The sequence below is a fragment of the Protopterus annectens genome, chromosome 17.part0, assembly GCF_019279795.1.
Source record: "Protopterus annectens isolate FY-2018-M chromosome 17.part0, PAN1.0, whole genome shotgun sequence".
NCBI lineage: Eukaryota > Metazoa > Chordata > Ceratodontiformes > Protopteridae > Protopterus > Protopterus annectens.
Window position 1 is genome coordinate 285,113,532 of NC_056751.1, and position 27,501 is coordinate 285,141,032.

Genomic DNA, 27,501 nt, shown 5'->3' on the forward strand with positions numbered 1-27,501 from the left:
TCCACATGAGAATTCTTCAGTGGCTTCTTTTCACGCAGTGGTCTTTCCAGGAGCTACCCATGACTCACACGATCCTGATCACGGAGGCATGCAAAAGGCACCTTTCTTGGTGGATGGTCTCCCCACTAGTGACTCAGGGAAAACCTATCATACAGCCCCCTCTGGTAGCCACAGTGACTACAGATGCCTCCCTGATAGGGTGAGGGGGGGCATTATCTGGGCAGGACAGTCCAAGGCACTTGGCAACCTCACGAGTACCATCTGCACATAAATGTCCTAGAAATGAGAGCCGTACTCCTAGCGTTGCAAGCCCTTCAAGACTCTCTTCCTTCCGGGACCATTGCAATTCAAACCGACAACATGTCAGTGGTGTGATACATCAACAAACAGGGCAGAACCAGATCCTACCCCCCTGTGTCGAGAAGCACTCAGACTTTGGCAGTGGGCGATTTCCTCCCAACGTTTTCTGATTGCGACGCACATCCCTGGGAGATCCAACGTCATAGCGGACAGGCTCAGCAGAGCTATCCTCATGCCTCACGAGTGGTCTCTGAATCAGGAAGTTGAGGATCTTATCTTCCGCAAATGGGGACAGCTTTGCTGCAATCTTTTTGCTACCCCTTTCAACAGCAAATGCAGCAACTACTTCTCCCTTCTTCCGCTTCCAGGTCACATACCCAGAGACACTCTAGTCCATGATTGGCCTCAGGGACTTCTTCATGCCTTTCCTCCGTTTCCCCATGATACCGAAACTCATACAAAAAGCAGAATCGTTGGATTGCAAAATGATCCTCATTGCCCCCTACTGGCCTCGACAGATATGGTTCCCGTTCCTGCACCATTACCTTCTCGATCAGCCCTGGACTCTGGACCCGATTCCAGATCTCCTGATTCATCAGTCAGGCGGGTTGCATCAATCCCTCCAAACTCTCCAGCTCACAGTTTGGTTGCTCCACTTCCAACCTTAGCCAGGCTTCCCAGCATTTCCCCAGCAGTCTGCGAGATTATCGTTTCCTCTCATAAGTCTACAATGAGAAAAACTTATGCTAGCAAATGGAAACGTTTTTCTTGTTGGGCAGAGTCTAGGAATGTGGATCCCTTCTCAGCCCCAGTCCACGAAATTCTGGAATTCCTAGCACAACTTTTTCACTCCGGGGCCACTTCCGCTACAATTAGCGGCCATTTCTAATTTTCATATCGGTTTGACAAATTCTAACATCATGTCTCATAAGCTCTGTAAAGCCTTTTTGAAAGGAACATCTCTTCTTAGATCTCCAGTGAGAGATCCCCCTCCTCCTTGGGACCTTAATTTAGTCCTAACTTCCTTAATTCTGCATCCTTTTGAACCAGCAGCATCCTGCTTCATCAAGTTTCTGTCTTGAAGACACTCTATCTCGTTGCTATCACTTCAGCTAGGCATGTCTCAGAACTTCAAGCACTATGTGTTCGTCCTCCCTACCTGGTGTTTCACAAGGACAGAGTTGCTCTGAGGACTAATCCTTCGTTTCTTCCTAAAGTCTGCTCAGAAGATAATTTAAATCAATCTATAGATCTCCCTGTGTTCTTCCCAAATCATAGCAACAAGGCAGAGTACAAGCTTTACCAATTGGACGTTCATAGACAATTGCGTTTTTACCTACATAGAACTAAAGAAATAAGAAAGTCAGACCAATTATTCCTTTCTTATGCCTTAAACAAACAAGGTCTCCCAGTTTCCAAGGTGACCTTATCCAGATGGTTGTCCCACACTATTACTTTTATTTATCAGTTACGGAATAAAGAGTTACCAACTAAACCGAAAGGTCATTCTACTAGGGCATTAGCCACCTCCGTAGCTTTTCAGTCTAGGTTGCCCATGGATTCCATCTGTGCAGCTGCCATGTGGGCAAACCCTCATACCTTTATTTCTCATTACAAGGTGGATATGGTCTCCCGGTGCAGAGCTGACTTTGGTTCCACTGTTCTGAAGAGTCTGTTCCACTGAGCCACCCAGGATGTTAGGTGCTAGGGACGCTGTCTCAAACAGCAAGAATGAAGGCGAGATAGACAACTTAACATTAAGAAGTTATATACCTACCATAACGTTCCATGTTAGTTGTCTTCATCTCGCCTTCTTTCTTGCGTCCCTCCCTCCGTCCCCCCGTCCTAGTGGATCGAGAGGAGTCCTTCTTCACTGGCTGAGTATTCTTTATTTTTACTCTTCTGCCTAGGTCTTCCTAACCTATTTTAGTTTTGTCTGACGTTGCACCTCTTCAAAATAAATTGCAACAAAAAGAGACGTAATCAATCTGCTAAGCAGAAGAGCCATCTAGTGTGTCCCAAGAAATCAGAAGGAATTAGAGTAAAAAAGCCAAGGACCTCTGGCCCAGCTTAGATTTAAGTGTCCTAAACAATTTCATCCCCACAGAAATCATTTACATGGTAGCAGTGCAGCCCATCTTCCCATGCTTGGACAAAAGACATCATATATGCTTTTTGGACCTCCAGAGCACCTGCCTTCTAGTCAGGATAAGTAAGGAGACCAGGAGATATGTTCTGATGTTCATGTCAGGACAGCAAATGAGTCAGGTGAGTATGTTCTGATGTTCATCATTAGGTCACTGTTGCAGAAGCTTAAGCTATATGTGACATATCCTGCTAAGGACTGGATAACCTGTCCAGCTTCCAAACTTTTAGGGCCCATTCCAAATGCCCTAGTCACTGCTCCACTCAAGGAGAGCCATATAAAAATCAGTGACTAGGGTGTCAAAACTTGAGGACTTTCTTGTCATTGAAGTGCACTCTTCCCTTCAGGCTTTGAGTAAATGCTAGTCAACTAGCTTTTCTCTAGGCCTGGGAAGTTTAGTACCCTATTGGGGAATGTCTCCCACTTTAATCCATTTTGTGGAGAAAAGTTTAACTTTTCCGTCAGATGTTTATGCTAAAGACGAGGATTGGTGTTTTTAGTGGTTGTCACTAAACAAAATTACCTCAGCTGTTACAATTTTAGTCAGGGTTCGAAATTTACTATTTTTTAGAACTTTAACTTTTTAGTGAAAATTGGTAGCTAGGGGACTAGAATTTGACCTCAAAACTTATTTTTCCAGTCAGATTGTTTTACTGACTGTACTAGTCTCCACTACTTGCTTGTCAGACACATTTTTCAGTAGACAGACAGTCCTGATTCCCTGTGGCTATTCCCTTTCAAATTACCCTTTTTGTGCCGAAAAAAATGTACATTTTCTGTCAAAAATTATAGGGGCTAGGGCTAGTGTGTTTGGTCTCTTGTTATGAAAAAAATTTACCTCAAACTATATGTTTTCAATCAGGAGGTAAGGGCAACTCTTCAGGGCTCTACTATCTGCTTGTCAGACACCTTTTATAGTAAGTATATGGACCTGGGTTCCAGCAGCTCAATCATTCCCTTCCCTGGCTGCAAGAACAGAAAATCTTCTCAGAAGGCTTTGGTCTTAAATCTGGCTTCCTCTCCACTGTGGCCATATCAGGTTCCTTGAACTGCTCATCATTTTCTCATGGTCCCTCTGGTAGTGCTCATCAGGGAGCCACTAGAGGCCACATGGCAGGCACATCCTCTATGGCTGTTTGGCTGCCTTTTTGGACAAGGGAAAATCACACTTGGCATCAGAGAAGGGAGTGAAAGACATTTCTTCACTAACCCACTATGAGGAGCTTCATCCCTAAGGAAGGAAGGAACTGTCCTTCAGACTGCTCATTTTCTTGGGGGTGAGGCTGGAAAAGGCAAGATAAACTTAAACTTTTTTCTCCAAAGATAGATAAGCAGGATTGGCTGGAATTTGATAAAGGTTTATTTAGAACTTTTCAGTCTTAAATTATGAGTCCTCCTCTTGTTTAAAAAGGAAACGATTTTGCTTTTTTTCAGACTCTGTTTCTCTGAGTCAGAGAGACAGGAATTAAACCTGGATGCCTTTCTTAAGTTCCCACTCAGAGTTGGGAGGTTGACTTTAAAGAAAGTTATTCTTCAGATTCCCCACCTAAAGAGTTGTCTTTTCAGATGCTATTACCAGAATGAAGGAGTTGTTTCAGTGGGAATAGAAAGACATGCCATAATCCTAGCAAAGATATTATTTATTATAGCTGGATTTTTCTCAGCCTGCAGCTGTTCCTCTTGTGTTAACACACTTAGAGGCTGATTTTTTTGCAGCCAGCAATTTGACTGACCGCCAGCCACCTGATCTCAGGTAGTCTGACAAATGATATAAGGTGTCTAGACCTGCAAATTTCTTTTCTCGAACTACAGATAAGGCCTTGCATTAGTTTCTCTGTTAAAATCAGCTTTTGCCAAAAGATAGTAATGGAATATATATATATATATATATATATATATATATATATATATATATATATATATATATATATATATATAAAATTCTGGGAGAAATAATTAGCTTTCAGCAAGGAGTATTACTTATAGGTGGAGACTGGAATTTGGTTTGTGACAGTGAAGATGTGTCTGGAGGGCCTAGAAGAGAAAGTGTAACAAAGGAGGGTAGATTTTTGAAGACATTTATGAAAATGCTTGGCATGGAAGATGTGCAGTCAGTGCAATCAGTTCGGAGTGAATTTACATATTATTCTCCAAGATACAAAAACTGGGCTAGGCTACATAGAATTTATATCTCCCATGAACATGTGCATTTAATTGAAGGTCTTGAAACACACCCAATAACTATTTCAAATCATGCACCAATAATAACTAAAATAAAAATGCAAGGTAATGAAATAAAAATAAGGCACTGGAGCTTTCCCGCCTATCAGTTGAAAAGAGGAGAATTTAAGGAATGGATTTTGGAATTAACTCAGGAGCTACTAGAGAAGATAGAAATGTCTTCTGAAAATATAGCTAGGGAGTGGGATAAAATTAAAGTGGAGTTTAAAACTGGGGTAGAAATAAAGGAAAGGGAGATATGGTTAAGAAGTAACAAATTATTTAGAGGGACTGACAAATGTTAAAGTATTGCATAATTGGGTGAATCTGTCAGAAGAAGAAAAGGAGCAACTGCAGAATGCTAAACAGAAAATAAGGGATTACCTTGATAATATACGCAAGTTTAGAAAGATTGCTGTTAAGTAACTGTTTTTTGATAATAATTTTAGAGCACAAAAACTTTTAGCACAATGACTCAGGCAGCAGAAAGTGGAAAGGGCTTTCACCAGGCTGAGGGAGCCTACAACAAGGAATATAACAAGAGATCCTGTGGATGTATTAGAAATATTTTGGAAATTCTATGAAAGTTTGTATAAATCAGAGAAATATGGAACTAAAGAAAAGGTACAAATTGAAATGTTTATGGAAGAATTAAATATGCCAAGGTTAGAGGTAGATGAGGCTCAATTACTAACAGTTAAGATAGGAAGAGATTAGATAAAAATTGCTATGTATAACCAATCTACAGGAAAGTCCCCAGGAATAGATGGTATTCTTGTGGATGTTTGGAAGCTGGGAGGAAAAACACTGATAAAGAACTGGAAAGTTTTGTTTAACAATATCTTAAGAGGAGGAGACGTACCAGCATCCTGGAAGAAAGTGGTCATAACAGTAATCCCTAAAGAGGGTAAAGATTCATTGGATCCAGCTTCATATATGCCCATTTCAATACTAAACCATGATTATAAAGTTTTTATGTCTATAATGGCTAAAAGAATGGCAAAACTGATAACAAAATTGATAGATATGGATCAGTGTGGTTTTGTGGAGGGGAGGCAAACATTTGACAATATTAACAGAACATTAATGATCCAGAGGGAAGCAGAATGCAAGAAAATACCACTGTTATTGGTGGGTCTTGATGCAGAGAAAGCACTTGACAGAGTAGTATGGGCCTTCATGAGCAGGGCAATGGAGGCATTTGCTTTCTCTGATACAATTATAAAGTTGATTAGGAGTATATATGAGGGATCGGAAGTGAAAATTAAAGTGGGTGGGGTCCTCTCTGATAACTTATGCTTGAGTAGAGGAACAAGGAAGGGTTGTCCGGTTCCCCTTTGTTGTTTGCATTATATTTAGAACCATTATCAAAGAAAATAAGGGATTCAGAAATTCAAGGATAAAATTGGTATGGTAGTCAGGAAAGGCTGACTCTGTTTGCAGATGATATTATTTTATACATGACAAAACCAGAAAGGGACATTACAGTGTTGTGGACTATTTTAAGGCAGTTTCAGATCTTCTCAGGATAGAAAATTAATGAAGCTAAAACAAAGGCAATAGCAGAAAATTATGTATTCACACACAAATTGGTGCAAAAATATCCATATTTTATGGAGACATGATAAAATTAAGTATCTAGGAGTATGGATTAGAAATGACTCTGTTGTGGCAGTTGAGGATATGTGGGAAGAGACTAAACAAAAGACAATACAAAAATTGAGGAACTGGAAGCTTTGATCTGAAGTAGTTAACTTCATTTGCTCAGCAACCTGTAGGCATCGGATCCGAGACGGCAGCTTTCCAAGCAAAAAGATCCGAGCTCCAAGCTTCTCCCCCTACCCATAATGCCCTGCCATCTCCCTCTAACCCTCAGATCTCGTTTGCCGTGGCTTCTGTAAGCTTATTAGAATGAGCTCCAATAGTGGTATCATGAGTTTAGGCTTTTTTTATATATATTTCCTGTCAGAATTTTCTACACCTTTGTGTGACTGAATCCCTTATAACTCTTTTAGTAATTTTAGCTAATTTTAACAAAACTCTCTTCTCTATTTTTAGCTTATTTCCCTCCCCTGCCTGTGTGTGAAGGTGTGTGAGTGTGGGCCTTTTTTTTTTCCTTTCTAGAATGTCCGAAAGCCCCAAAGCTGTGTTTTCCAAATGCTCCGAGTGTGACCATAAGCTGTCCCCAGTGGATGGCCACACTCGGTGCGTTATTTGCCTGGGGGTTGATCACCTCTCTTCGGGCTGCACTATTTGTGCAGCCTTCAACCCCAGGGCTTTGAGGGATAGGAGGACGAAGTTAATCCTTGCGGGCCTTTTGCCCCCGGATTCCACTTCGACCTCCTCCTCTGTGGTGCCAGCCGCGGCTGCGGCTGCCCCACTTACCGCTTCCGATCGCCTGGCCGGGACTCAACCTCCCTCTTTGGCCCAGGAGGAAAGGGACGGTAGAAAGAGAGACAAGAGGGAGAGAGAGAGGGAAAAGGATAGGCACCGCAGCCACAAGAGGCGGTCCGAATCTGTCCCTTCAGGCCCACCATCCAAGCAGCTTGCCTCTCCCCTCAAGGTCTCCAGGTCTTCCCCCTCCCGGCTTCGTTCTCCACGTTTCTCCCCGGAGCCGGTGGAGGAAACCCGGTCACCTTCGAGGTCGTCTAGGTGGCCTTCCTGGCCGGCCTCGGCGGCTTCGTCCAGCTCTACAAGAAGTTTATCTGACGCTGACATGGACCGGATGATGCGTTGATTTCTGCAGGCCGAGATGCAGATGGGAGTGTTCTTGCCTCCCCCCCGGGGGGGAGCTTGACCCCTTTTTTCACCCCCATTGCTCCTTCTCCAACCCGCCTTCGGGTTTCGGAGCCATCGGATCCATCTAGCTTCGGAGCCGGGGTGATGTCGGCACCGACAGTGGTTTCTACTTCGGCGCCAACTATACCTCGAGTCTGTTGGATCCTTTTTCGGATCCGAGCTTTCAGGGCCGTGGGTTGAGCGTCGGATCTGGAGGAGTTAGTGGGTATTCAGCTCCGTTGAGGTCGGAGCACACTGCTCTTTCGGATCCGATCGGATCATCTCTGGCACTGATCCACTCGCCAGATCCGAGGAGACTGCTTTTGGATCCAAGAGAAAGCAGTTCTCCCTCGGCGTTCGACGTCGTGGAGAGGGTTCTTTCGAGTGATTCATGGCCCCAGGCTCTTGCTATGGATCCACCCGCCATTCCCTCTCAGACGGGCCTGTCCTCCATCATCCGGCCCCAGGGACAGCCTGCGCCTACGTCCCAGATAGTTCCCCTGGAGGAACAGGACATTGTTGGTGAGGCCTCCTCGGACAGCCCCCCCCGAAGAGGTCCCTCACAAACAGAAGTGCAAGAGGAGACACTTGGACTCACCCTAGTCCCTCACGGAGGACACAGACTTAGAGGAAGGGGAAGGTTCCCCAAGGTCAACCCTCGGAGACATTATGGAAATGTTACGCATTAGAGGGGGGTGGTCTGCCCAAAAACCTTCCTCGGATGAGTCTGTGTTTCTGGAAGCGTTTGATGCAGGCCCATCTACCTGTTGGGTGTGCTCTCCTGCCGACCCCCTGGTAGACCTCATAACTACCAGGGCATGGAAGGAGCCGGACACTGTCGAGCCAATACCCAAGAGACCGGACAGGATCCACAGCCCTCCCACGGACAAGACAATTTGGAGCAAGGGTGCCCCAGTGGATGCCATGGTGGTGGCAGCTGCCACTAAAAAGGAATTAGCACAGGAGAAATCCTCGGTGCATCCTCCAGACAAGGAGTCTCGGATGATGGACCGTTTGGGAAAGCGGATGTTCTCTTCAGCGACATTCTCTGTAAGGTCACCGAATTATATGGCACACATGATTCGGCTCCAGCGGGACCTGATTAAGGAGTACGCTGGGTCACCCCCAGAGTCCATGTCGGCCGAGGACAAGCGGACCTTCTCGGCTAGAATGGCCACTCTCAAGTCAATCAACAACACGTCTATGCGGCTTCTTTCCCATGCTACGAAGGGAGTGGCTAGAGCTAGCAGAACGAGCGTCGTCTTACGTAGGCAGGCCTGGCTCCATCTCTGCGATTTTGCGGAACCCTTCAAGGCGTCCTTCGCGAACGCCCCTTTTGACGGTTCTACGCTCTTTGGCAAAACCATCTGCAATACGCTCCTCCAGAGCGAGAAAGACGGGAAGATGTTGTCTGCCGCCGGGATCTGCTTCTCGGCTCCTCAGAGGTCCTACTCCAGGAACCAAAGAGGACAGAATGTGGTTCCGGAAAGCTCAAAAATCCCATTTCGCTCCGGATCCCTCATCCTTCAGAGGCAGAGGAGGACAGGGTGGACGCCGGCCCAGGGGCAGAGGGGGTCCGAAGAATTTTGGGTCGAGAGAACCTTTTTCAGATCGACCCACGCAGCAGCCCTGAGGGGTTGCCCGACTGCTCCTCTCTGGAGACAGTCAGGGGGGGGCACTCCTCGGAATACCTAGTGAAATGGGAGTCCATTACGACAGATTGCTGGGTGCTCCAAATCATATCCAGAGGCTGTTCAATTCCATTCCTATCTCACCCTCCCCGATCAACAAAACTCCCTGATGTTCCACCCGATCAGAGGGAGGCAGTAGCATCAGAAATTCGAGGGCGGCTAAGAAAAAGAGCTATCCAGCTCGTCCCCCCCCCAAAAAAACAATCTGGATCAGGCTTTTACTCCAGGTTCTTTTTAGTGCCAAAAAAGAGGGGGGACTTACGACCCATTCTCGACCTGTCAACACTGAACCTGTCAGTCACCAAAGAAAAATTCCGGATGGTCACTATTCAATCCATTCTCCCTCTTTTACAGGAGAATGACTGGATGTGCTCGATAGACCTCAAGGATGCGTACTACCACATTCTGATGGACAGATGATCCAGAAGGTTCCTCCTCTTTTGGCTGGGAGCCAGCCATTATCAGTTCAGGGTCCTACCCTTCGGTCTCACCACAGCCCCCAGGGTGTTCACCAAGGTCATGGCAATTGTAGGGGCCCACCTGAGGCTTCAGGGAATACAGGTCTTTCCGTACCTGGACGACTGGCTCCTAACCGCCCCCACCAGGCATCAACTCTACTCAGGCAGGGACTACTTTTTACACCTAGCCCGTCACCTTGGGATCACAATAAACCACCAGAAATCCTCCCTTCAACTTACTCACATTTTGGAATTCATAGGGGCCAGGATAGACACTACTCAATCCAGAATCTTTCTAACAGTGGACAGACTTCGCAGTCTAAGCCTTCACATTCTAGACCTTTTACAATCGTCAGCTCCCCCAGCGGAACTAGTCCTGAGGGCCCTGGGATCCATGGCAGCGGCCATCAATTTGTCTCCCTTCGCTCGCCTGAAGATGAGAATCCTTCAGTGGACATTACAAGTTCAATGGTCCATTCTTTTTCACCCCCTGTCTACTCGTATTCCCCTCAGCAGGATTTGCAGGGAGTCGCTTCTTTGATGGCTCTGCTCCAAAGATCTTCGAGAAGGCCGCCCCTTTGTTATACCCCCTCCCCAAGTCACGGTGACCATGGACGCATCTCTCCTCGGGTGGGGGGCCATTGCATGGGCAGATCCGTCCAAGGCATGTGGACTTTCACAGAGACCTCACTGCATATCAATGTCCTGGAGATGAGGGTGGTGCTTCTAGCATTGTAGGCTCTCCATCCCCTTCTCCCTCCAGGAACTATTGTACTTCAAACAGACAACATGTCGGTAGTCTGGTACCTAAACAAACAGGGGGGAACCAGATCCTGTCCACTTTGCAGGGAGGCAATGAGAGTATGGGAATGGGCGATATCCACCAACCGCTTTCTCATAGCAATGCACATCCCGGGTCGGTCAAACATCTTGGCGGACAGGTTGAGTCGGACGATCCTCTCACCTTACGAGTGGTCTCTGAATCTAGCAGTAGCGAAACAAATCTTCCTCCAATGGGGTCAACCTTGCTGCAATCTCTTCGCCTCGCCTTCGAACACAAAGTGCAGCGAGTTCTTTGCTCTGATTCCCCTACCAGGGGAAGCCCCCAGAGATGCTCTAGTTCATGCTTGGCCATCCGGTCTTCTGTATGCTTATCCTCCTCTTCCATTGCTGACAAAATTCTTGCAGAAAGCACGTCGGTTGGGGAGCAGAGTTATCCTCATAGCCCCATTCTGGCCTCGTCAAACCTGATTCCCTTACCTGCAGTCTCATCTAGTACATCCTCCCTGGATCTTAGATCCCAATCCGGATCTGATCTCTCATCCTTTAGGATTGAAGATCCCCGACCTGGACTACCTCAAGCTCTCAACTTGGTTGATCCAGTTCCCCTAATGGTTAGGACTCCCGATATATCTTCCTCGGTTAAGGCCATCCTGGTGGCCGCCCATAAACCGTCTACCAGGAAAATCTACAAGAGTAAATGGAAACGTTTCTCTGTCTGGGCGGAGCATAGGAACTTGGACCCCTTCATGGCTCCTATTCCAGCAGTTCTAGACTTTCTTTCTCATACCTTTGATCAAGGAGTTAGTGCTTCTACTATTAAAGTTCAGTTGGCAGCTATTTCCCATTACCACGTTGGAAACAGTTCAGGGCCCCTAGCATCCTCCAAGATATTCAAAACATTCATGAAAGGAACCTTTTTGTTAAGACCCCCTATTAAAGATGCAGTGCCTCCATGGGATCTTACCCTAGTTCTTCAAGCTCTGACTGGGCCTCCTTTTGAACCCGCGGCTTCAGTCGACTTAAAATATATATCTTGGAAGACGGCCTTTCTGATTGCCATTACTTCTGCTAGAAGGATATCGGAGCTTCACGCTCTTTGCAGTAAGCCTCCATACATCATCTTTCATAAAGACAGGGTCTCCCTCAGGACTAATCCCTCTTTTCTGCCCAAAGTGGCTTCAGAAGCCAACATCAACCAGTCCATCAATCTACCTGTCTTCTTTCTAAATTTCCAAAACAAAGGAGAATACAGACTTCATTGTCTGGATGTTCACAGACAGTTACGTTTTTACTTAAACAGAACAGCAGATCTTTGGAAATCTGATCAAATTTTTGTTTCCTTTGCAAAATCCTGTCTGGGGAAGCCAGTCACTAAAGTAACCTTAGCCAGATGGATTTCCCAGTGCATTCTCCTAGCATACAAAAGTTCTGGTCGTCCTGAGCCCCTGAGAGTGCGAGCCCATTCTACCCGATCTATGGCTACTTCTGCTGCTTTCTGGTCAAGGGTTTCTTTGGATGACATTTGTTCAGCAGCTACTTGGGCTTCCTCTCATACCTTTATTACACACTATAAACTGGATTTAATATCCAGAGGATGTGCATCATTTGGCTCCACAGTGCTCTGGAATATCCTTCCATAAGGGCCTCCCAAGTTGCTGGTAGCTGGGGACTCTGTCCCATAGGTTGCTGAGCAAATGAAGTTAACTACTTCAGATAAAGAAGTTATGTACTCACCATAACATTCCATCTGAGTAGGTAACTTCATTTGTCTGCAACCGACCTTCCCTCCATCCCTCGGACCCTTAGTTGGTTATCAAAGGATCAGGATATGTCCTTGTTCACTTGACATCACTGGAATGTATTGTAATCCTTTCCTAGGTTATAGAATTTCTATTGCCTTTTTTTCTGGCAAACTCGACCTGAGGGTTAGAGGGAGATGGCAGGGCATTATAGGTGGGGGGGAGGAGCTTGGGGCTCAGATCTTTTAGCTTGGAAAGCTGCCGGCTTGGATCCGATACCCACAGGTTGCAGACAAATGAAGTTACCTACTCAGATGGAACTTTATGGTGAGTACATAACTTCTTTTTATATGGATATAGATATTAAGATACCAGCAATTAAAATGTTTTAGTCCCTTTAGTCTTATACACAGGTCAGGCATATTTTTAACAACCAGAGGAGAAACTGTAGATAGCAATTAAAAAAGAGTTGAAGGATTTTATCTGGAAAGGGAAGACAGCAAGGGTCAAGTGGGATAAGCTGATTCTTCCAAAAGAAGAAGGCAGATCATGATTGCTCAATTTGAGGGGATATTTTAAAGCAATACAGTTAAGGCTGTTATACATACCACAAGCATAAGATTATAATTCAAAGTGGAAAGGAATGATGATGATACGGGGGAAGCTTAAAAAATAATGAGAGATTGGGATTTTGGATGCAGACTCTTAAGGAGAACAAAAATCTTACAGAGTATTATATTCTTAAAATAGTGGGGAGTATTCTAAGAACTACACCAACACAAGAATGGAGAAAATAGATTCTGTCGATATGGATGACTGTGGTTAAGGATACAGATAATAGGCAAGAGGGGGCTGGAATTTATTGGAGAAAACTGGCAATGGAACCAAGGTATTGGGAGCAAATAACTAGAAAGGGAAAGGTAACAGAATGGGAAGATGCCAAGAATTTATTTGGACTGCAGGTTAGAGATTGCCTTCCCTATCAAGGATTGATATCAGAGTATAGGCAAAGAAAAAAAAAAGGGGGGCTAAAAGAAATAGGGGGCTCTTAAATGAAAGACCAGCTCTGGTAGAGTTTTTAATAGAATCTAGAACAGAAGCTGTTAAAAAAGGAATAATTAGTAGAGCGTATAAAATATTGCATGATAACTATAAGAATCAATCAGAGGAGCTTAGAAAGGATTGGGAAGAGAGATTAGATAGGCAATTCACAAAGATACAGTGGGGTATATATGTGTATCTCCAAAATATGCAACAAAGTCTAGAAGATTTAGGATCTTTGCCTGGAAGTGTTTACATAGAAACTTTTATACCCCAAGTAGACACCAAAGAATTTTTCCTCAGGTGGACAGCAAATGTTGGAGGTGTGACGGACAAGAAAGAGGTGGCTGGGAACATATTTTTTGGGAGTGTAGTGAGCTGGCAGACTTTAGGGATTCTCTGCGGACAACTGTGTTGGAGATGCTGGATGAGGAGATTAGATTGGCTGGGGAGATGATTTTTTGAGTTATGATACAGAGTTGGAATTACCTAGGCATAGTAAAGCCTTGCTGAGTCTAATAATGGTGGCTGCCAAAAAAAGCAATTACTTGAAAATGGAAATTAAAGCCTAGACCAACTTTATTAGAAGTAGTGATTATAGTAAAAGAGATAAAACGACTGGAATTGGGATCTTAAGAAAACAGAAGGAACAAACTACATAGGAAAAAATGGGAATTGTGAGAACAATATATGCAGAGAAGGAATGAGGTTTAAGCGGGAGGATTTGAATGAGCTATATGATGCTTAACTAACAATGACTGGATAGATTATAAGTGATGTATAACGTTTGCAACTACAGTTGCATCACTGGTGACTTTGATGTATAATTTTTGCAACTAAAGTGATGTCAATGTTGTTTATTTTTCATTATATAAATGTAAGGTTGTCTATGTCATACGTGATAATTTAATAAAGATGTTTACTGCAGAAAAATCTTATTCTTTCTGACAAGCTTGGGAAAGTTTTGAAAAATTGGTAGAAAAAAAACCTTAAGTTTTCAGCCTTCAGAATAGAGAACTATCAGGTCATGTCTATTTGGCTTCATCTGGCTTCATTAGGCAGCTTAGGTAGGAGACTCTTTTTCTCCTTTCTCTGAATTATCTTCTCTCTTATTATCTCTTCCATCTCTGTGATAACTTCTTCTGACAAAATCTTCTATGTTTCTTCCCTTGAGCCTGCTGCTACTGGAGCAGTCATGAGAAAATCTGCTTGGCTATATTCTCAGAATTTACCAGAGGATGTCACAGCTGAGATCACTAATACCTTCCTGGAAGAAGTATTAGTTGGGCCTTCCTCTGCTGAAGCCCTCAAAAGGTATGTTGAAAAGGGAAAATTAATTTGTAGGGTTACCCAGATTTTTCAACCCTCTATGCCAAAATGTAATAGAAACTTTCCTTCCAGTTCAAATTCCTTTTTCAGGAAACAGAATAAATGCTCCCAACAGGGCACAAGCAAGCACAACTTCAGAAAACAAAGGCAGAGAGGACTAATAAAATAATGAAGGGTCCAACCATAGCCAAGGACAATCTAAGAAAGCAGAATGACTATATCCCACATCATATGCTTCCCTCTTCCCACCCTGGCAATCTAGTAAATCTTTCCCAAAGTGTAAGTCTTCACATCCTTCTGTGGCACTAGATAACTTCAGACACTTGGGTTCTGAGAATCATTCAAAAAGGCTACAAATGGCAGTGGGATTCCCCTCCTTTTTCAAAGGATTCCTCTTCATCCATCCAGTCATACTTCCCTGTTTCCTCCTATCCTAGATCAGATGCTATCAGGGAAGGGAGGGTGTTTTAGTCAAGAATTTCTCTGGTGCCAAAGAAAGAAGGAACCTTGAGACCTGTACTGGACCTTTCTTTTCTAAATCTTCTCATATAAATCCCAAAGTTCAAAATTCTCTCTCTGCAGGCTGTGTTACCTCTCATCCCACCTTTCAGTTTTCTAGTAACTCTTGACTTAAAAGATGTATGTGAAGTTGTTCAATCTCGCCGTTCATTCTTTACTGATGGGTTCGGAGCCGATCCATCGGCTCCAGTACAGCCCTTTGCAAAGTTCAAGGTTTACCAGTAGCTCGAGGCCAAGCCCTTTATCCCATGATGCACTGAGAATTACTTCAGATCTAGTTTGCCGTTCTGATCAGAGGCTCCAGTGCTTGCTCGGGCCAGTATTTTCTTGTATTTTTGCAAGTTATTTCTAAAAATTTCTATTGCTGTACCTAATAGTTGTTAGTATAATCTTGTATAGCTTCTTAAAAACTCCCCTTTTCCCATGTGTTATTACTTAGCATAGTTTTATTGGCCTTGTGTGCTTTGACCTAGTTCAGTTTTTTTTTCCTGCATATTATATAGATATTATATATATTTAGCTTAGCATTGGCCTTTGGTTTTGGGGGCCATAGATTACTAGTCTCTCTCTTTATAGTTTAGAGCCTGGCATGATGTGGCCAGTAAATCCTCCAAGCCCTCTAAATCCTCAGTGGACTCTAAGGACTCCAAATAGTCAAAAAAATCCAAAAAGTTGGAAGATCCTGCAACATCAGCTCCACAGGCCTCGGAGCCGAATGTCCTTTCTTTTCGGAACAGGCCCACAGTTCTGAAGCCAGTATCCGAGAGGCCTCTATCTCCACTACTTCAGTCAGCACCGTCGGTGCATTCTTCTAGGTCTTTTGTCAGCCTGTCAGACTTGGATATGGATCGACTGGTGCAGAAGCTTTTACAGGCACCAGGCCTTGCTAAATTGTTGTTGGCTCCGACCCTAGTGTCGGTGCCAAAGACCACTACCCCTGACTTGACTGCTCCTCCTCCGAGCCGTACCGGACCTTCGGAGCCAGAGGGAGCCGACCTGTTGATCGTGGAGCATTTGAAGCTGAGACCTACTCCAGAGTCCTCGGTTCCATCTACTCTGACGTCCTCGGCGCTGACTGGGGACTCTAGGAGCTGACACTCTCCAGTCAGGTCTGGGGAGGATAGTCGCACCAACTTGTCAGTGCCAACTCTTCCTCTCAGGGCTTCGGCTCAGATGAGCTCGGCTCTTACCTCCGGCTCAGAGCCCACGACCTCAGTGTGGGAGAGGTTGGCGGTTCCTTTGGCTCCATCAACTCCTTCTCATCGGAGCTGTGATGCCTTCGAAGCCATGAGGAGAGCCTTGTCCCCCAAGACATCCCAGGTCTTGCTTCCTCATCCCACAAAGCACCTGTGTCTGCTTCTCTTTCATCGTCCAGGCTAGGCGTAGAGACCCAGAGCCTCAGGTAGCCCCACAGGGTACCCCCTGCTCTTCTGAGACCTCCCCAGATGCTCCCACTGAGGAGGTACCCAGGAAGAGACTGTGCAAGAGGAGACACTTGGACTCCCCACAGGAGTCTTTAACATCTGATACTGACTTGGATGAGTCAGAAGGGCCCCCAAGGTCCCCTTCTGAGGATATCTCCTTTGCGGAGATACTTGAGATCCTTAGGCAGAGGGGGGATTGACAGTCCAAATGCCCTGCTGAGGATGAATCAGTTCTCCTGAAGGCTTTCGGGTCTCAACCCTTCACCTCTTGGGTATCTCCGCCCTTCAATGAGCTCGTGCAGCTGGTCTCTCGGAGGGCGTGGGAGTCACCAGAGTCCATGGACCCTGTTCCTTGGAGGCCTAATAAGTTTATTTCCGCTCCAACAGATAAAACTTTTTTGTCCAAAGGAGTCCCTGTTGATGCCATGGTGGTGGCAGCGGCTACCAAAAAGGAAATGTCTGAGACTTCCTCATCTATTCATCTTCCTAACAGAGAGTCTAGGATCATGGATAGATATGGGAAATGCATGTTTAGTTCAGCGACTTTTACTCTTCGTTCACTGAACTATTTGTCCCATTTCACTAGGTTGCAAAGAGATCTCCTTAAGGAGTTGGGAGATACTCTTCAGGGTACTGTAGCTGCAGGGGCCTCTGACAAAGTTGCCACCCAGCTTGCTACCCTAAATTCTATCGTGAACTCATCCATGCTTCTCATATCATATGCAGCTGAAGGCATTCCTGGATGCACTTGTGTTCCTTCACTGAGCCCTTTAAGTCTTCATTTATGAACACCCCTTTTGATGGCTCATCTCTTTTTAGGCCAAAAGTGAAGGAAACTTTGACCAGGTGTGAACAGGAGGGAAAGACTCTGTCTGCCATCGGAGTCCATTTTTCCACCCCTACTCGGCCTTACCCCAAAGGCCAAAGGGGAGGAAAGATGTGGTTCCGGAAAGCCCAAGGAGCCTTTCAGGACACACGTGGTGAACCCCCCTCTAGGGGCAGAGGAGGGGGTAATAATGGAAGATGCCATCCTCGCGGTAGAGGGGGTCCGCAACATCAATGTGACAGAGATCACTTCTCTGGTCAGCCCTACCAGCGCTCCTGAAAGGAGGCCTGACTGTCCTGCTCTGGCGACAGTTGGGGGTCTCTTATCTTTGTATCCAGATGCCTGGCAAGATATAATAAAAGACAGTTGGGTACAAAGTATAATTTCCAGAGGGTATTTCATACCTTTCTCCACACCACCCTGCCCACAAGGAGAATCCCGGACATTGGACCCAGTTACAGGGAACAAGTAACTATAGAGGTTCACAAGTGGCTAGAAAAACAGAGTCATCCAGCCAGTCCCAGCAGACCAAACAGGATTCGGAGCTTACTCAAGGTTCTTTTTGGTTCCAAAGAAAACAGGGGACTGGAGACCCATTTTGGACCACAGTAGACTCAACCAATTTGGGAAGAAAGAGAAGTTCAGGATGGTCACGCTACAGCCTATACTTCCCTTTTTAGGGAAAGACAATTGGATGTGCTCAGTAGAGCTCAAGGATGCGTACTACATAAAAATGGCCAGGCCATCCAGAGAATACCTGCGTTTCCGGCTGGGAGCCAATCATTATCAATTTCAAGCCCTGCCCTTTGGTCTCACTACAGCCCCCAGAGTGTTCACCAAATGCATGGCAGTGGTCACGTACCTAGACGATTGGCTCCTTACTGCCACCACCAGGCATCAACTCATCCAGGCCAGGGAGTCCACTTTGTCACTCTGCAATTATCTGGGCATTAAAATCAACTCAGAAAAATCTGCCTTGTCGCCATCGCAGCATATTGTTTTTATAGGGGTAGAATTGGACACCACTACCACCACTGTAAGGCTTCAAATAGAAAGAGTCTGTCTTCTTCGTCAACATGTCAGCATCCTGATATCAAAGGACAAAGCACCAGCATCGGAAGTTCTGAAAGTGTTAGGCATGTTGGCAGCAGCAATTCTAGCCATACCACTTGCTCATATGCACATGAGAATACTTCACTGGCTATTGCTCACTCAATGGTCTTACCAAGAGCTCCCCATGAATCACCCCATAATGATCACAAATTCTTGCAAGACAGACCTTCAGTGGTGGTTGACCTCACTTCATGTCACGATAGGATGCTCATTTGTGCAGCAGCCACAGTGACCATGGATGTTTCCCTGATTGGGGAGGGGGGGGCTTTTTCAGGGAAAGACTGCCCAAGGCAAATGGAATGATCAAGAGACACATCTGCATATCAATGTCGTGGAGATCAGAGCAGTACTTTTGGTGTTGCAGTACTTTCAGAACTCTCTCCCTCTGGGTACAATTGCGATTCAGACAGACAACATGTCGGTGGTCTGGTACTTGAACAAACAAGGAGGAACCAGGTCTTACCCCATTTGTTGAGAGGCTCTCAGAGTTTGGCAGCAGGCTGTTTCCACCCAACGCTTTCTGTTGGCAATGCACATCCCGGGGAGATCCAACATGATAGCAGACAAACTGAGCAAGGCAAACTTGTTGCCCCACGAGTGGTCCCTCAAGAAAGAAATTGCGGACAGGATATTCTGCAGGTGGGGCCAGCCTTGCTGCGACCTTTTTATCAGTCACATAAACACAAAATGCAGAAGCTACTTTGCCCTCATTCTCCCTCCGGGAGAAGCCCCAAGGGATGCACTCGTGCACGATTGGCCTCCAGGTCTCCTCTACGCATTTCCACCAATCCCGTTGTTACCCAAGGTTCTACAGAAAGCAAAATCCTTGGGAAGGACCATCATTTTTATAGCCTCTCATTGGCCTCATCAGATTTGGTTCCCCTTCCTTTGACTTCATCTTTTGGAAGATCCTTGGATCCTGGACCCAGTTCCAGACCTTCTGATACACCCGTCGGGGGACCTTTATCCTTCTCTGCAGTCACTGAAGCTGACGGCTTGGCTGCTTCAGTTCCCATCATAGCCAGGTTCCATAACCTTTCCAATGAGACAAAACAGATCCTTTTGTCCTCTCAAAAATCTTCTACCAAAAAGCTATATCTTAGCAAATGGAAAAAATTCTCTATATGGGCCTCAAAAAATATTATTGGTTCTTACCAAGCCCCTATGGCTTCCATTTTAGAATTCTTGACTATGATTTTCAACAAAGGAGCTGCAGCAGCAACTGTTTGGGTACAATTGGCTGCTCTTTCTAATTTTCATCTTGGATTTGAAGGTTTGAATATCATGTCTCACAAGTTATCCAAATCATTTCTCAAAGGCACTTTTCATATCAGGCCTCCTGTGAAATCTACCTGTTCTCCATGGAATCTAAATCTTATGCTTTCACATATAATCCTTCTGCCATTTGAGCCAGCTTCATCTTGTGAGCTCAAATTTTTGTCTTGGAAGACCATCTTTCTGGTAGCTATTACTTCTGCCCGCAGAGTGTCAGGGCTTCAGGCTATCTATCAAGCCTCACTATTTGATATTTCACCCTGACAGAGTATTACTTAGAACAAATCCCTCATTCTTGCCCAAAGTTTGCACTGAAACCAATCTCAACCAAGTTATTGATTTGCCATTTTTCTTCCCCAATCATTCTAACATGTTAGAGTATATGCTGCACAAACTAGATGTTCACAGACAGCTTAGATTCTATTTGGATAGAACAAAAGATTTCAGAAAATCAGACCAGCTTTTTGTTTCATTTTCAGACTCCAGGAAGGGGAGACCAGTGGCCAAAACAACTCTGTCTAAATGGTTATCTGATTGTATCACCTTTGCCTATTCAGCTGCCAGTATGCCTTTGCAACACAAAATTAAAGCTCACTCAACCAGAGCAGTTTCTACATCATCTGCCTTTTCTGCCAGACTTCTCATTGATAACATTTGTGCAGCAGCCACTTGGTCAAAACCTCATACCTTTATCACTCATTACAAAGTTGACAAGGCCTCCAGGGACAGGGCCTCCTTTGGATCCATGGTTCTGAGAAATATACTCCTGTGAGCCACCCGAGATTGATGGTGCTTGGGATGCTACTCATCAGTAAAGAATGAACGGTGAAATTGAACAACTTCACATAAAGAAGTTATGTACTTACCATAACATTCCATGTAAGTTGTTCATCTCGCCTTCATGCTTACGTCTCTCCCTCCTACTCCCTCCTGGGCTGATAGATGACCGAGATCCTGGTTCCATCCTGATTACTCAAACCTTCTCTTCTTTTTCTCTAGGAATGTAAGAATGACATATGGTATTAGTATACGCAGCAAACAAGATCTGAGGTAATTCATAGGTGCATCATGGGATAGGGACTTGGCCTCAAGCTATTTGAAGACCTCGAGCTTTGCAGTTGGCTGTATCGGAGACCAGGGTTCGGCTCCAAACCCATCAGTAAAGAATGAAGGCGAGATGAATAACTCACATGGAACGTTATGGTAAGTACATAACCTCTTTTTTTTTCTGTGAAACTAATAATGTGACGTTGTTAAATCTCACCGTTTAGTCTCACTGATGGGTTCGGAGCCGTTTCCTGGCTCCGACATGGCCGATAGCAAAGCTCAAGATTTGCCAGTAGCTCGAGACCAAGCCCCTTATCCCACAATGCACTGCTGGAATTACCTCAGATCTAGTTTGCCGAGGCAAGAGAGATCTCGGTGATCCAGTCAGCTTGGACCATTTTTTGCTAAATCGCAAGTTTAAAAAAATTCTTTCTCCTTCTTTTTGATAGATTATTCTTTATTTAGTGTGTGTGTGTGTGTGTGTGTGTGTGTGTGTGTGTGTGTGTGTGTGTGTGTGTGTGTGTGTGTTTCTCGTTAAAATACTATAGTCATAAGTAGGTTAGATTGTAGTAGACAGTGCCCTGTGTTGGCTTAGTTTCTTAGTGTTGGGCCTTTTGTTAGCCCTATTTAGATTTATCATTTTCTTCTTGTTTTTAGTATTTTTTTTTTTTTTTTTTGTGGGCCTAGTTAGCCCTGTATTTAACCTCTACAGGTTAATTTTGTGGTATGCCTGTTTCAAACATGTCGGATGAGAGGGAAAAGTCTCATCCCAAATCAGAGTTTAAGAAATGTCCAGATTGTGGACAGAAAATATCCGTCACTGACGGGCATGTCCAATGTGTTTACTGTCTGGGGGCTAAACACCTCCAAGACTCTTGCAGTATTTGCCACTCTTTTTCCTCTAGGGTACTCTTAGAGAGAAGGAGAAAACTCATTGATAGGGGGTTGCTGCAGCATACTTTCTCTGAGGCGTTGGGTAGCCAGGAAAGTGCCAACATTTCTTCAAGATCTCCCGTAAGGCGTGGGAGTCACCAGACACCATGGAACCTGTTCCTCGGAAGCCAAATAAGTTCATCTCTGCCCCAGTGGACAAAGCCTTTTTGACCAAAGGAGCGCCAGTTGATGCCATGGTGGTACCTGCAGCCACCAAAAAGGAAGTGTCTGAAACATCCGCATCTATCCATCCTCCGAACAGAGATTCTAGGATCATGGATAGAATAAGATAGAGAAGCGCATGTTTAGTTCAGCGACTTTTTCTCTGCGATCACTTAACTATTTAACCCATTTCATGAGACTGCAAAGAGATCTCCTGAAATAGCTAGAAGATACTCTCCAGGGTACGGTAGCTGCAGGGTTTGCCGACAAAGTCAACACACAGCTCACTACCCTAAACTCGGTTGTGAACTCGTCCATGCGTCTCATGCAGCTAGTTCAGGCATTGCTCTGCGGAGACAAGCCTGGATGCATCTCTGTTCCTTTGCAGAGCCCTTTAAGTCTTCCTTTATCAACACCCCATTTGATGGCTCATCACTGTTTGGGCCTAAAGTAAATGAAACTTTAACCAGGTGTGAGCAGGAAGGCAAGACCCTATCTGCCATTGGAGTCCATTTTTCTACCCCTACTCGGCCCTATCCCAAGGGCCCAAAGGGTGGGAAAATGTGGTTCCGAAAAGCACAGGGAGCCTTTCAGGACACACGTGGAGAAACCCCCTCAGGAGGCAGAGGAGGGGGTTATAACAGAAGACGCTGCCCGCACGGCAGAAGGGGTCCACAGCAACAGGGTGACAGAGGCCAGTTCTGTGGTCAACCCTACCAGCGCTCCTGAAAGGAGGCCCGGCTGTCCGGCTTTGGAGGCAGAAGCCTGGCTAAACCTAACGTCAGATACATGGGTACAAAGCATCATTTCCAGAGGATATTTCATACCGTTCTCTTCCCCTCCCACTCCTGTAAACAGAATCCCAGATGTTCTACCCAGTCTCAGGGAACAAGTAATCGTAGAGGTCCAAAAATTGCTAGAAATAAGAGTCATCCAACCAGTCCCAGCAGTCCAACTTGGATTCAGAACTTACTCAAGATTCTTTTTGGTACCAAAGAAAACAGGGGACTGGAGACCTATCTTGGACCTCAGCAGACTCAACCAATTCGTAAAGAAAGAGAAGTTCCGAATGGTCACGCTTCAGTCCATTCTTCCCTTCCTAGGGAAAGGCGATTGGATGTGCTCTGTAGATCTCAAGGACGCATACTATCACATAAAGATGAACAGACGCTCCAGGGATCACCTGCATTTCCGGCTGGGAGCCAATCATTACCAATTTTGAGCCCTGCCCTTTGGTCTCACTACAGCCCCCAGAGTGTTCACCAAATGCATGGCAGTGGTCACGGCTCACCTGAGGCATCTAGGATTCCAGGTGTTTCCATACCTAGACGATTGGCTCCTCACTGCTACCACCAGGCATCAATTGACTCAGGCAAGACAATATACTCTGACACTCTGCCATCAGTTAGGCATTACAATCAACTTCAAAAAGTCTGCCTTATCGCCATCGCAGCATACCGTTTTTATAGGAACAGAGTTAGATACCTCAACCACCACTCTACATCTTCCAATCGAAAGAGTCTCACTTCTTTGCCAACACATCATCTCATTGGTGTCAAAGAACAAAGCTACAGCAGCAGAGGTCTTGAAGGTGCTAGGTCTGATGGTGGCAGCAATCCTAGCTGTACCACTCGCAAGGATGAATATGCAAATGCTTCAATGGCTCCTTTTCGCTCAGTGGTCTTACCAAAAGCTACCGATGCACCATATGATTCTCATCACAGATTCGTGCGAGAGAGACCTTCGGTGGTGGTTGACATCTCTTCATGTCACAATCGGAAGACCCTTTGTCCCCCCCCCCCCAGTAGCCACTGTGACCATGGAAGCTTCCCTGATAGGTTGGGGGGGGCATTTTCAGGGAAAGACTGCCCAAGGCACATGGACGGATCAAGCGTCACATCTGCATATCAATGTTCTGGAGTTGAGAGCGGTACTTCTGGCGTTGCAGTACTTTCAGGACTCTCTTCCTCTAGGGACAATTGCAATTCAGACAGACAACATGTCAGTGGTCTGGTACTTGAACAAACAAGGCAGAACCAAGTCTTACCCCCTTTGTCAAGAAGCCCTCAGGGTATGGCAATGGGCTGTGTCGTCCCACCGTTTTCTGATAGCAATGCACATCCCGGGGAAATCCAACATGATAGCAGACAAGCTGAGCAGGGCAATACTCTTGCCTCATGAGTGGTCTCTCAACCAACGAGTTGCAGATTTGATTTTCCGCAAATGGGGCCAGCCTTGCTGTGACCTCTTTGCCAGTCACATCAATACCAAATGCAGAAGCTACTTTGTCCTAATACCACCTCCAGGACATTCCCCGAGAGATGCACTCGTACACGATTGGCGTCCGGGTCTCCTATATGCATTTCCATCTATTCCATTGATACCCAAGGTTTTACAAAAAGCAAAATCGCTGGGAAGGACAGTTATCCTCATAGCCCCCTACTGGCCTCAACAGATTTGGTTCCCCTTCCTTCACCACCATCTGCTGGAGGATCCATGGATCCTGGACCCAGTTCCGGACCTTCTGACACACCCGTCAGGGGACCTCCATCCTTCACTGCAGTCTCTAAAATTGACTGCTTGGCTAATCCACTTCCCCTAATTGCCAGGCTTCATTCACTCTCAGATGATACAAGACAAATCCTTTTGTCTTCTCACAAGCCATCCACCAGGAAACTATACCACAGTAAGTGGTTCTCAATCTGGGCCAATATACAGAAAATCGACCCTTTCCAAGCTCCTCTATCGTCCATTTTAGAATTTTTGACAAAGATTTTTAAGGAAGGAGCAGCATCTGCCACAGTTCGAGTCCAGTTAGCCGCCATATCAAATTTCCACCTTGGATTCGATGGGTTGAACATTATGGGCCATAAGTTATCTAAGGCTTTTCTTAAAGGTGCTTTTCACATATGACCTCCTGTCAAAATCCCTTATTCTCCATGGAATTTGAATTGTATGCTGTCTCAAATAATTCTTCCCCCCTTCGAACCAGCATCCTCTTGTAATCTCGAATATTTATCCTGGAAGACTATATTTATAGTAGCCATTACTTCTGCCCACAATGTGCCAGAACTTCAAGCATTATCTATCAAACCTCCTTACATGATTTTCCATGCTGATAGAGTATCTCTCAGAACAAACCCCTTCTTTTTGCTTATATCAATCAGGTCATTGAGTTGCCAGTCTTTTTTCCTAATCACTTTAACAAATTGGAATACATGCTGCACAAACTTGATGTACACAGACAGCTCAGATTTTATCTTGATAGAACTAAGGATATTAGAAAATCAGATCAACTTTTCGTATCCTTTTCGGAGGCCAGAAAAAGTAATCCAGTGGCTAAAACAACCCTATCTAAGTGGTTATCAGATTGTGTATCCTTTGTTTATGCAAATGCAAACATGCCATTGACACACAAACCTAAGGCTCATTCTACCAGAGCTGTTTCTACATCTTCTGCCTTTCAAGCTAAATTGCCCCTTGACAATATTTGTGCTGCAGCCACTTGGTCTAAGCCTCATACCTTTATCACACATTACAAAGTAGACAAGGCTTCCAGTGACAGATCTTCCTTTGGTTCCACGGTACTGAAAAACGTACTTCCATGAGCCACCCAGGATTGAGGGTGTTAGGGATGCTACCCATCAGTGAGAATAAACGGCGAGATTTAACAACTTCACAAAAAGAAGTTATGTACTCACCGTAACGTTCCATGTGAGTTGTTTATCTCGCCTTTATTCTGACGTCCCTCCCTCCTTCCCTCTCTGGCTGGCAGTTGACTTAGAGGCTAGTACCATCCTGGTTATTCAATACTTCTTCTTCCCCTTTGGGAAGTGCTTCCTTGTAGAAAAAAAAAAAGGTATATATACTCGCAGCAAACAAGATCTGAGGTAATTCCAGCAGTGCGTTGTGGGATTAAGGGGCTTGGTCTTGAGCTACTGGCAAACCTTGAGCTTTGCTATCTGCCGTGTTGGAGCCGAGGACCGGCTCCGAACCCATCAGTGAGAATAAAGGCGAGATAAACAACTCACATGGAACGTTATGGTGAGTACATAACTTCTTTTTATTTATGCTAGGAAACATATTTCATTTGAGTTGTCATTGTGTTCCAGGTGATTTTATTACTGTAAACGCATGAAGAAACATATTGTGTTTAAATCCAATTTTTGAAATTTTTTGTGTCCAAAGGGGTTAAAAGTGCAAGGTCTCTAGAACAAACAAGGTAGACATAAGCGTAAAAATGTCAAATACATATTTGCAGCTATAAATGTTTTGAAAGTCTTAAATCATCTCTGCTGGCCAGCACCTCTGCAAACTTTTGTGGAATACACCACAATGATTCTGTACATAAACAAACAGGAAGGTACCATATGTTACCCTTTTTGTAAACTTGCTATGATAGCCTGGGAGGTGGCTACTCAGCTTATTCTGGCTCTCCAGACCTTATACAGTCTGTCAGATGAAAACATTGTAGCAGATAAGCTAAGCAGATCCAGAACAGACCCTCAGAAATGGAATATGCAGCTGGGGTCTTCCTGGAATTGATCTGCCTTTGGGGAGCACCTGAAGTAGATCTATTTGCCTCCTGTCAGAAAAGACAGTTTAAGAGTTTTTTCTGCAGGATTCCATGCAAACGGCCTGGAAGACAGAAGCTTTCTTATTGTCCTTTCATTTATCCTTCAAATATGCATGCTAACACACACATCTTGTTATTCTAGCAACTTTCTAAGTTTCTAAGAGCAATATTTAAAGTAGCTTTGTCCAGATTTTTTTTACTATGAAGCTTGGAGGAGGACAAACTCAATGCCCTCATAAAAACAGTTAATGTTTCTATCGAACGTTTCTGGCCTAGCTTGCTTGCTAAGGCCCTTGCTAATATTAGCATTGGTTCATTGATATCCAGTGTTGGCGCTGGAGGTGGTGCTCCTGTGGCTGGAGGTGTAGCTCTCACTGCTGGTGGTGGTACTGCTCCAGCTGAGGAGAAAAAGAAAGAGGAGGAGAAAAAAGAAGAATCTGATGAAAATATGGCCTTTGGTCTCTTTGACCAAAATGCTAGTAAACTGTAACCAATAAACCCCAGATTTGCCATTGTGTTTACAGTGACTGCTGCAAATTACGTAGCCACATGCGGCAGCTTATGTTTGTAAAGCATCTCTCTATCTGCACATCTCCTAAGGAAAAGGGCAGAATTTGTATTTAAACTCTTCATAACTTAGAATTATAGTGTATGTTTTATCCAAAAACAAGTCCCAAATCACTGAAACAGGCACAGGAATAAAATCCAAAAGTAAATTTATTGTGTAAGCGCATTCATAATTAAATTACTTCTTCAGACACATAATAAAAACACAAAAAGCACTCCATTTATATATCATTTGAGTTAAGTAGTCAAGTCAGTTTCCCTCCAAGACATTTAAAGACACAGGCTGTATTACCAAGTAATAAATCTATACAGTATAACAAATGTTATTAAATCCCTTAATAAATCAAGTTCTACAACATATATTAAATTCTGTTGCATCAAATATTCAACAAACATAAAAGCAACATGAAAATAAAAAGTAAAAAAAATATAAAGGTGAAAGTGTCCACATAAATAAACTATTCCTTAATATTCATATTCTTTAAAACTGGTTTAAGGGGTACTGAATCATTCAGTCCATACCCCCTGTGGGCCCCAAGCCTAAAAATCCATCTTAATTCTGCTAACTCTGTGT

The 27,501-nt window shown here is 44.6% G+C and overlaps 1 protein-coding gene across 1 annotated transcript in view; it reads left to right on the forward strand.

The window, feature by feature from the left end:
• The window catches only part of LOC122791427 (60S acidic ribosomal protein P1-like), a 64,989-nt gene extending 38,139 nt beyond the window's left edge, over positions 1 to 26,850 (forward strand). The window contains exon 2 of the mRNA XM_044059168.1: positions 26,568 to 26,850. Coding sequence (XP_043915103.1) covers positions 26,568 to 26,850 — 283 coding nt within the window. The remainder of the gene's footprint in view (positions 1 to 26,567) is intronic.
• Positions 26,851 to 27,501: the final 651 nt, after the last annotated feature.